Consider the following 12,239-nt stretch of genomic DNA (forward strand, 5'->3'; position numbering starts at 1 on the left):
ACTAACACAGTGATGAAAGGCTAATCGAAATAAAGAAATCAATCTTTTTACTGTTTTTATTGATTAAAAGTATAACTATATGTTGTTTTCTCTTGCAATTTAAAATTATCGTACCTGGAAAAAAATTGTTTCTATTTTTAAAAAACTATCCAAAACTATCTGTAGCAGCAGTAGCAATAACTATTAGCGATAGTACAGCTGTAGACAGACGATTTTTTAACTTTTTATTCCAGAATGTATTAAAAAAAAATACATGAAAATATGAATATGAAAAAATGTTCTTACATATTTAGTTAGAGCTATTTTATTATCAGAACATAATTAATTAGACCTATTTCGTTATTTCAAAAGTTTAACAAAATAATGTGTCAGTTGAACAAGAAATGTAACTGGAAAGTAAAAAGCCTCCTCCTAAAACCTTCTTTAGCCTTAACAATAATGCTAAGTTTGAGTGGCAAGCTCTCCATCAAACATATAAGCAGCTAAAAAAAAAAAGAAGAAAAAAAAAGGCCCTTGCACATGATTTATCTCCCATAAAAATAAATTGGTTAACTGTCCTAAAATGCTAGAATGGTCCTGAAATGGTGAATTATTCTACATTAAGTTTATGTGAAACCCACCTCCACTCTAAGTCCTAAAATTGTTTTTGTTTTGTTTCTGCTAAGTCTTCAGGATGTTGGTACATAATTTCCCTTAGCCCTACCATTAACCCAAAGTCAGTCTCCCCATCCTCCCATAATTGCACAAAGATCCGCTTAAAGCTGCACATAATCATCTTTAGAAAAAAAACACAGGATTTATCTCTCAGAGAAAAAAATGGTTAATTGCCCTAAAATGCTAGAATGACTCAAAATGGGGTAAATTGTAAAATATTTTTGTTTATATTTCATTCAAGTTTTTCAGGGTGTTCACACATAATTGCTACTAGAATCACATATTTTGCTAGTAGAATCACATATTTTGGAGAAGTGGTCCCATGGGGGAGAGGTGAAGTAACGGAAGGCTAATCTACAATAATACCAAAGAAATATTGCAACAGTCCTGGTTTTAGATTTCAGTTTCTTGTACATAAAATGTATTACAATTTAACTTTGAGTGCTCAAACTTCTTTTTTTTTAATGAATACATGGCATTTTTAAGGAATTGCAGCCTATTTATGTGCATCTACTGCAGATTATTTGAAAACCGTTAATTTCTGGAGATTATCAAGAGCATATTCTGATTCCTTGCACAAAAATACACTTATACAGCAAATTCCATTGCTTAATCTTGTGTCTTAACAAAGATATAGCATTTTTACTGAAAAAGTAACGTAAAAAATGTGACGAAACACATGATCTTAATGAGGGAAAAATATCCAAAAGTGTGAGGCACAAAAATAGTCATAACTTTCTTATTTTTAATCGGATTTTAAAAATTCAAAAAGATTATTTCTTAGCTCATCAAGCTCTTTCTATATATGTCATTATTAAAATACTTTAAGCCATTTCAATTTTTTCACGTGTATTGCTAGAAAATATTCAGCTCTGGTTGATGTTATTTAAGTGTTTATTTTTAGTTTTATGTAACATGATATCCTCAACAAAAATACTGATTCAATGATACATAACTATAAGAAGCAATATCATGCATAATCATTTAAAGAACTTTACAGGATTTTTGTATGTGACCTCTGCAAAGAACATGCCAATATATTACATTTCTAGATATTTTAGGTCATCCTGCAAGTCAACAAGCTTTGATCAAATCAGGATAAACATTTTTTGTTGATTTGTTGATCATGTTGCTTGTTTTTTCATATTTTTTTTATTGCTTTTAGTTCTTTATTCATTGCTTCTAGGCAATTTTCATGATAAATCTTTGTTTGTTTTTTATCTCAACATACTTAAACATTCAAAGTTCTTGTTTTTAAATATTCAGCTCTGGTTGATGTTATTTAACATTTCTTCAAGAGACAACGGCTGTTGAATCTGCTGGTATCATCACTCAAGGGCAATCATAAATATAAAATGCAAATTCTTAATTTAAAAATTGCTGAAATCAATAAAAACTTATGCTACAGTAAACAATTGAATGTTGTATTGTAAAAGAAACAACCTTCTTCTAAATAAGTGGACTATTGATTTTGTCACAAGAAAATGTCAAATGTCATATTTCTCTTCTTCATTTAATTTTTGTATTTAACGTGCTCCAATAATTTCAGCCACATATTGGTTTATGTTGTTAGAAAAGAAAACTTTAGTTTGGTTAGCTTTCTTTAATTTCAATATTCAGTCCTGTTTCATGTTTTTTTTTTTAATTGGTTATACATATAGGAAGTCAGAGGAACTTCCACTTTGATACTCAAATCTACTACCACTGTCACCCATGTACATGAGAATATTTTCTTGTCTTGAATAATTGGCTGAATAAAATGGTCAATAGTATCTCTGTTGGTCGATTTATGATTATTTTGATAGTTTATGGAATATTCAGAGTTTGCTTATTTGGAAAGCTAATATTATAAAGATAGCAATTCGATTGTATATAAGATTGCCTTTTGTTGTGATATCATTCAGTTTTGGTAATTAAGATGCTGCACATGTGCTGGACTCAACATGAGGTAACAACATCACACCTGGTCTCCACGCAGTCAGATCCAAAAGGTATCAATCAGGTTGCATGCAGTCATCACTTCTCACACACACAAGCCAGGTTTTCTATTGTCTATCATGCTCCGTAGTGGAGTTGATGTACTAAAATGTGACGCACTGTACATGACTGATTCACCTGAGACACCAAGCACATAAAGCATTCATAATCTTGTCATTATCAAGTTTTTGATGAAGAACAATTGATGGGATTCTTTCTCTTGGCGTGCTGCACATCTATCTGATCATGGCATCATCACCATGTGCTAACTATAGCATATTGCCAAAACCAGGAAGCTTCTAATTATCAATCATTTTTAATAAGTCCAGATATATTCATGGCAGGTACTCGACTGAGCTTCAATCTATGATTTCTCCCCTCTTGCAAAAGATTCACAGCAAACACTCATCTAGTTACAACAACTGTCAACGGTTTCTCTTACTCTCTGTACTTAAACTGAACAAAAATTCCATGAGCAAAGTTTCTTTCTAAGAATTATCTGTCTGTGGAACACAATACCATGGGGCTGCTTCCTAGCTGGTCATTTTCAAGTTCAATGTAAACAAGTTCTTGTTGAATCATGTTCTTAAATAATCAAATTCTACCCAATTTCTACTATTACCAACTATCATGGTGTTGTCTCACCTAACACTATTAACCCTTATCTCCAAGTGACCTTTGAGCTTTTATAAGTAGTGACCCACTATTAAAATTATATATATCATCTATTATATAAATCTTACCTGTCTGTATGTATGTTTGTATGTCTGCCTAAAACCTTCGACAGAGGCGACGGATTTTCACGAGATCAGTATAATTTTGAAGCTTGACCCTTCGGACAACAAATATCGAAAAATTGGCTAAAAAGCATTAATTCCTTCACCCTCAACTGGGTAGTTTTCTACAGGGAGGGTCGTTTTTTTTCGCTGACATTTTTTGCAAGTGATTCAACCCTCACGTCCACGACGTTGCATAAAAGGCATTATTTCAACTGCCTTTGACGTCACAACTGCGCTGGGCACATCAATAAGACAGTTTGTTTTTTTTTTTCACCTCTTTTTCCTCTGGAGCCTTACAGGTTCGAGCCTGCTTACTACTATATTTTATTTTTTTTGCGCTGGCAATTTTCATTTTTTTTTTGCTCAACCAACACCCTTACACACACCTCCACTTTCTTTTCCACCTTTGCGTCACAGGTTCGAGCCTACCTGCCTACTACAACTTTTTTTTTGTACAACACACACCTACAAACACCCGGGCAACGCCGGGCATCCAGGCTAGTCAGATATAAATGTAGAGGTTGTTTTTTTTTTATTGGGAGGAGATAAACTAAACTCAACATGTTTATGAATCGATGTTATGAATTAATATGAAAAACAATTTAATAGAATACAAAAAGTTTTAGATCTTATAATATGGTACTAAAGAGCCTTCTGTACCCCCCTTGAGAGTATTAGGAAAATGATTCATAAAAAGGAAAAAGTTGTCAGAAGTAAAAATGCCATGACAATGATTCACCAAGGTGCACAAATGCAGTAGGATGAATACCCAGAAGTGTGACATATTATCAGCTGGGAGAGGCCAAATAAGACAAAAGATCCAGACAAAGGATTTCCGATCTTGAAGTCAATATATTTCATTAGTTTTATGACAGTTTTAGTTGACAACAGGTTGCTGTATAGCAGATTGATCAACAAAAATGCCTTGACAAACAACAATCAACAGACAACGTTTGGGGGTCATTTATCACACACACACCCAGGCCACAACTAATTTATACACAATATATCTGGGTTGCATTTTCTCTTATGTTTGTATTGTTTTATTTTTTATACTTGTAAACCAGTGTTTGTGCCAAGCCAAGATGATATGGCCAGAATAGAAAATGAAGGAAAAGAAAACCATGTGAAATGGTGTTGGGGTCAGTAATTGCTGAGAGACGACAGTCTTACAGTAGTATAAGAAAGTAAGAGCTTAAAAAAAACTTGACTTATGACTACAACTGCCCACTAATAAAATCATAGCATCTGTTTATTCATGAAAGACAATAGATATCTCCTGAAAATATGCTAGTGCATATAGTTGTGAAGCAAGGGTTATGCAGTCTCCTAGCATACCTCTCTTGAGTCAACACTGCTTTATTCCAATGGCAAGGACAAGTCCAAGACAATTGGAAACAATGTCAAGATAAGTGGAGAGCATATACAACACCTGATATTCCCAAATGGTCTCCCATTTTAGTCCTGACCAGGCTCAATGTTGCTTCAATAATATTGTAGATTATTATAAATTTACTAAATGCCCTTACTTGGCATTACACAGGTATCTTTTAGTTTCCATTTTTATTTCCTCCTGCTTTTGTCCTTTCTCTTAATTTCTCATGAGAAATACTAACATTATTTTATGTTGACATTTAAATCCAAAAATACTTTCTATTCTTTAACTCTTAAATTCATAAATAATTAATAGAATTTTAAAATAATGTTTTACATTCATCTTTTTTATTTTTTTATAAATATTTGATCAATAGTGAATAAAAAATAGCTCAATGTGCATTTATCAAAATTATAGTTTTATTACATGTTTGACACAGCGATGTGAAATTCGGCAATGATTTTGAAACCTTTAAACTTTAAGCTATTTAGGTTGTTGAGAAGTTTTGTTACCTTGGTGATATAATTGAAGCACAGAATGGAGCAGGTGCTAGTGTGATGGCAAGAATTATAAGTGGACTAGCAGAACTACCCGGCATTGCCTGGGACCATAAAAAAAAGTATAAGAAATTAAATAGTGTATGTAACATCTGTATATTAAAACTTCCATTCTGCTCCTCTCTCTCTCTATCTCTCTCTTCCTCCCCCAATATTTCCTATCCTCTCCTCAACTCTTTTTTCTTCTGTCCAGTCTATTCCCCTCTCTTGTTTTAATGTTTATCAAGGCCCAAAGGTCACTTAAGGATAAGGTTTAAAGAGTGTCAGTTGGCCAGTGAGACAATACTTTGATTATCAGTAATGAAGGAACTTGGGTAGTGTCTGTTTAGTTAAGAGGAAAGCTAAACAGGAACTTATTTGCGTTAGTCATAGGTAGAAGTTCAGTTGAACACCTGCCATGAAAAAAAATATTTTGAGAGAGGTGTACTTTTTTCTGTAAGGGAATAATACTTCCTATTTAGTTGTATCAAAACAAAAAAAAAAGGTAATATCTAGATCCAGAATAAATATTTTTGTAATTAAAGTTTATTAAAAATAAATATCTGTTCATATAAAAACAGTGTGTGCAAGTTTGTATGCATGCAAGTCTTGATGACGAAACAGAAATGTTAACGGAGCTTCGATAAATGTTTATAAACATTCTATAGGGCATAATCATGTTGATACATTGGTTCTTCTTAGACTACCAAAATTAAGCAACATTGAACCTGGTCAGTACCAAATAGGTGACCATTTTAGAATACCAGGCGCTGTATGTAGGAGGATTTCAACACCTCTCAGCAAGAAGTGCAAAAACCTAATGTCATCTCCTCTCACCGGATTAAGAACAGTTTGTGAATTTAATATTCCTTTGACACTAGGGTGAATGCCATATCTGTCTGTTTATAAATATTCTACAGACTCACAGAAAAGTTGCCATGACTTTAGATATAAGACTCTGCCTCTTCAAGGTTCTCCTATTTGAATCAATAATCTCATTTCATCTCTTTATAATTATCTATCATAATAAAGTCGTATTCCTGTCTGTCTGTTCACAATTTTATTAATATATACAAAATGTACACTGTTTCACAAATCAATTTTCACACCAAAACAGACTTTTATACATTTTTATTCCAGCATGATTTCTATAGATATATACTATTTATTCAAAGGAAATCTACATTAAAAAAGTTGCTTCATTTACATATTACATTAAAAAAAATCTACTTTGATAATTAGCTCTGTTATTAATGGTTATTAGTAATAAAATTGTTTTAATTGTTCTGTTTAGGAATATTATTTAAAGTTGGTTTATTTAATCTTTTTTTTTATTTAATTTATATTTATTATTAATTATTATTAGCTGACATCAGTTGCATTTAAAAAAAAAAAAAATTAAGCTTTATTTATGCTATGACAGTTATTTTCCTTTTCAGCTATGAGTTATTTCCCTGTTTGATTCTTATGAAAATATATTTATGGCAATTAAGTTACACAGAGGTTTCCACATTTCATCTCTGTGGGCAATTGTCAGGCTAAAATGTATGAAATTCATGTAATCAAGAGTTTATATATATATATATATATATATAGTCTTGGAAGTTTTTAACCTTTAAAACTATACAAAAAAATATTTTTTATCATTCGTTAGAAAACCATCTAGTCAGTAAGTCATTTAATCACCTGCAATCACTGCATCAACTCGCTCTCGAATTTATTATAATACCAATAATTTATTTTTCAAGGGATCATCAGTTGTTTACCATGAAACACTGTTTTGGGGATTTAAAAACAAAACAGTATATCACATCATGGCTCCCCAGCAGTGTTGATCAAACACCACCACCCTTAATTTTAGGAAGAAGACATGTTTCCAACATTTGATCCAGTTTTCTATTCTTAATTGCAATTACTAACCTTTTCATAGTATAAAAATGAATTTCTTACCTGTGCGATTCATCAATTTCCACATTTAAAATGGATACATTTTTTAATTTTTTAATTTATCAGTCTTGTATTTATAAGATTAGGATGAATCCATTTAACTACTTATCACCCCCACTATGATTAGTATTAGTATATTTACATTCTTATATAAAATTAGATATATAAAGGTTAAAAATATTTTTACATATATACATTTTTTTTTTTTTTTTAATAAATTTATTATATGTAATTATAAATACATTTTATACATTGCTAATATAGTTTTGGATTTCCTTTATTAATATAGTCTGGTTTATCTTAAATGATTCAAAAGCATCAGGATAACGAACAAATGCTTTATTTAACTGTTTTAATATTTTATTTTTATCCCCACCTTGTTTTATCATCCTTATTACTAAACTAGAAACTGGTGGTATAAAGTCTGTTAGTTTTAAAGTAACGCGAGCTATTCTCAAAAACTCTGACATAATGGTTCCATAAAACATAAAAACAGGGCAGGTGCTATCTTTATGGGGCATACGTACTATTTTAATGGGGAAAGCGTTTCTTTTATCAAATATTTTATAAAGAAAAATCCCATCCTCAATTTTTATATCTAAATCCAGAAATGTAGCCTGTTGTCCTCTATGTTCACAATTCAATTTTAATTCGTTTGGATATATAAGATGTTTATTTTTTTCGAATTCATCATTATCGTTTATACATATAAGATCATCTATAAATCTCCTACATCCATGAAAGTTATATGTTTTAGATATATCTGTTTTTAATAGTGATGACATATATATATACTCGAGTCTATGTAAATACAAATTTATATATATATATATATATATATATATATATATATATATATATATATATATATATATGTGTGTGTGTGTGATATGTGTGTGTAAAGTGTTTAGTCTAGCTAATTAATAAATCAAATTCTTTGTTATTCCATCCCAGGGGTTAATGATTCAATAAGCCAATGGCAGGGCTTCTCTCAAACAAAGGTTTGGCTGATTTTTACTCCTTTTGTATATACTACCTAGCTCTACTCACATATTGAGCAGTGTTGAAGTAAATACTGAAAGTCAATGCATAAAATATATATCCTTATAACATTTTATATGGATACATGAAATAATATACACTACATGTCAAATTATTAATGAGTTTCAGAAACTTACTGATAGTTTCGTATCAAAAGCTTCGGAAATGTTGGCAATGCTGAGCTGCGCGTACTGTAAAATTTTCATAATGTTCCGTGCAATGTAAACAACTTGCCATCGTAATTGCTGAATCCATGGTATTTGAGGTGTGTCAAATTATTAACAAGGCAGTTTGTTTCATCAATAAAATGGGTTGTAAAGGTGGTTTGAGTAGTTCTGAAAAGAGTACTATTACAGAACAGCTAGCAAAAGGTAAAACTACCCTCAAAATATCGAAAATGATCAGAAAGTACCATCAAACTGTGAAGAACTTTGTCAAGGACCCTACAAAGGTACGTAAGAGAGCTTGTAAAGGTAAATCTAGAGTTGTTTCACGCCGTTCTCTACTCCAAATTAAATGTAAAGTTGTTAAGAACCCTGCACAGACAAGTCGAGAAATCTTTAACCAAGCCAGATCGAAGAATGTTTCAAAAAGTACTCAATGTCGCATTCTGAAAGAAGTGACAAAGTCTGTTAAGCCTGTGGCAAAGCCTCCATTAAAGCAACATCACATACAAAACCGATTGAAATGGGCAGAGGACAACATGAAAACAGAATTTTTCAAAGTTTTGTTCACGGATGAAGTGTGTGTCACTCTTGATGGCCCAGATGGCCGGAGCAAGGGATGGGTCCTAGATGGACGACATCGTCATTAGCGTTTAAGGTGCCAACAAGGTGGTGACGGGATAATGATTTGGGCTGGGATTATCGGAGGTACTTTAGTTAGCCCATGGAGAGTCCCAGAAAAATGATGTCAAATGCTTACATAGCTTTTCTGAAGGAGCACTTTGAACTATGGCTGAAGAAGCAAAGGTTGACGTTCAGAAGAACCATTATTTTTATGTAGGATAATGCATGCAGCAAACAAAAGAAAAGAGTATTTGCAACAAGTGGGGTTCTCTGGGTTATGGAAGATGAAGTGTCCTGCGAATTCACCACATGTGAACCTAACTGAGAAACTTCGGAGTATCATGAAGCGACGCCTCTATGCAAGTGGACATCAATTTAAGAGCAAAGATGAATTGTGGGATGCTCTTCAAGAAGTATCGCGAGGAATAACTGTTGGCAAAATCACAAATTTGACTCATTTTGTGGACCAACATCTTTTACAAGTCATTCATAAAAAAGGATCGCATATCCCCTACTAATTATGTCAACGTAGAAATTGCTATGTAGTTATTGTGTTCTAAGCATTTTTCTTAGTTCATTTAATGTTTGAAAATTATTTCAATAAATAAGTTAACGGTATATTGTGCTTTTTTTTCTCAGCCTCATTAATAACTTGACACACTGAAATCAACAGATATTTCTATCTTCTGCCATAGTTTCACTAATACTACTTTAAATACTTTCATTTTATGACTGGAGTAGCTGAATAGTATTGTAAGCACTTTCTCAAAGTTTCGTGGATTTTTATTCACTCGTTCCTTAAATATTTACAAAAATGTAAACTCGTTAATAATGTTGATATGCAGTGTATAACAAAAATAACAACTTTTCAAAATCAGAATAGGATCGAATTAAGACAGATCTTGGACAAAGAAAGTGTTTGATATCTTATTAGATGGATATCTTATTAGATAGACCAGATTATCAATAATAAATGAGAGAAAATAAAATGTAATCAATAGTTTCACAACATTACCGCTTATCAGAAGTGTACTTGACCAGTTTCTAACATCCGGCATGAATCATTATTATTTATCACCAATATAATTACCTACAATTTTTAATGGAAACCCCTCCAGACAAAGCATGAAGCCACTTGATATAAGGAGTCGACAAGAACAAAAAATGTATTACAAAAACAAGAGATACCTATTAATCAAGTCTTAAAAAGACCAAGGCTGTAAGTAGGACAAAAATAGTCAAAATGAAGAGAGTTCCATAAGATTGCAATTCTTGGAAAGAAGCTAACGGAATAAGAAGTTGTGTCAGAATGAGGTATCAGAATAGGAAATTCATGGAGACCATTAGACCAACGAGTTAAACAAGCTGGAACAAAGGAAGCAGGGAATAGATCAGACAATTCTGAAGAACACATGTCATAGTAGTATTTATAAAAAAGGCTGAGACTAGCAACATCACTTCTGTGAGAGAGGTTTACAGGGAGATAAGGTAGGAGCCAATCAAATTACAGATACATTTCTGCACTTTATCAAGAACCCTCAATTGGGACAGGTATTCACCAGCCCAAATATGACAACAGTACTCCATACATGGTTTGATAGTAGCTTTTTAGATATAGAAAATAGCCTCAGGTGTGAGAAAATGATTAGATCGATAGAGAGAATGGATTTTACGAAAATATACTAATATAAATATACAGATCAAATTCTCTTAAATATTTTTATCAGAGAGAACCCAAAAATATCTTTATAACTTCATTCTTTTACTATTATTCCTGAATTCATCCAGTTTATTCTTAACATTTTTTGTTAAGCTGCAATTTGTTTTAAAAATATTATTTTATAAGAAAAGTTTTTGAAAAATAGATATTTTTTTGAAGAAACTTAAATTTGTAAATGAAGTACATTTTGATTTAATATAGTGAAATGGAGGACATTACCTTGACATCTGTTCCGTCAGTTGGCATAAATTCTTCATAGATGAACGATCCTATCTTTCGTACTCTGTTCATAGCCGAATACACACTGCTGCGGGCACCAATCTAAAATGAAATTAAAAAATTTCAAAATTATTTCAATGTACTAAAATGGAAGAGAAAGTAAAATTGTAAATGTTATTCCAAATAATCAAACTAAAAATTTATAAATTAAAAAAAAAAAAATTGACTGATAATAATGAAAACCAAATTAATTAAAAAAAAAACTGACTGATAATAATGAAAAACTAATTAATTAAAAATAAGAATTAATGACCAAAAAAAAAAAACTGAACTGAAAAATAACAAAATTATAGTTTATATCATTAGATATTAAAAAATCTATTCTTATATATGATATCTGGTTAGAAAATGACATTAATTTACCTTTTCAATAATGATTTAGAATATATGATTAACTATTATTAAATGGTAATATATTATAGCTCAAATTTATAATCAAATTTAGAAACAGAGCTTATAAATTTCAAAATTTTAATACAATCCAAGAAATACAATATCACTAAAAGAGCTTAGCTTAAAACATGTTTTCTCTTTCTACATTATTGGCTCTTCCAAAAAAAAATAGTAATTATGGTATTAAATTCCCTCACATTTCCGTTTGTTTGTTTATTTACAAAACTATTAAATGAACCAAATTCTTGTGAAATTATAACTAATTTTTCTAAGTTAATGTTTTAATACCTATCTATAAAATTATTGAATATAAATCGTTTCCAATAAACAATAATGATTTTGAACTGGAATAAGTCTAGAATCCTCTATTTATTAAGTGAAGTAAACAAATTAAATCTCAATGTGGAAAAACAACTGTTTATTAATGAAAATGTAGTTAATGAATATAAAGGTATTTAATTTTCTTTTAAGCACAATCATAATTTCAAACCCAATTTTAGCTTATAATTCTGCATTTAAGTGAAATAAGACATTTTCTAAACATAATAATCACAGACCATAATTTAAGAGACTCAATAATTTCAACTAAGAAATAACTTGTAATAATGATCATACTGATATAAACATGTGTAAAGTGGCATGTTTAGTGGGTTGCACAGTTGTAATGCACATGGACAGAAGACATGTGGTGGGAAAAATATTCAACTAAGAAAGACCACCTAAGAAATGAGCTGACTTTTCGAATAGTAA

General features: G+C 31.0%; 1 protein-coding gene across 27 annotated transcripts in view; it reads right to left on the bottom strand.

Moving 5' to 3' along the window:
- The window catches only part of LOC145297875 (inositol hexakisphosphate and diphosphoinositol-pentakisphosphate kinase 2-like), a 375,735-nt gene that overhangs the window by 258,267 nt on the left and 105,229 nt on the right, over positions 1-12,239 (bottom strand). For all 27 annotated transcript variants that reach the window (XM_080144282.1, XM_080144206.1, XM_080144210.1 and 24 more), the window contains one exon: positions 11,037-11,138. In XM_080144282.1, the coding sequence (XP_080000408.1) occupies positions 11,037-11,138 (102 nt within the window). The remainder of the gene's footprint in view (positions 1-11,036; positions 11,139-12,239) is intronic.

This window comes from Euprymna scolopes, chromosome 2, assembly GCF_053919585.1.
Source record: "Euprymna scolopes isolate OS-2025 chromosome 2, ASM5391958v1, whole genome shotgun sequence".
NCBI lineage: Eukaryota > Metazoa > Mollusca > Cephalopoda > Sepiida > Sepiolidae > Euprymna > Euprymna scolopes.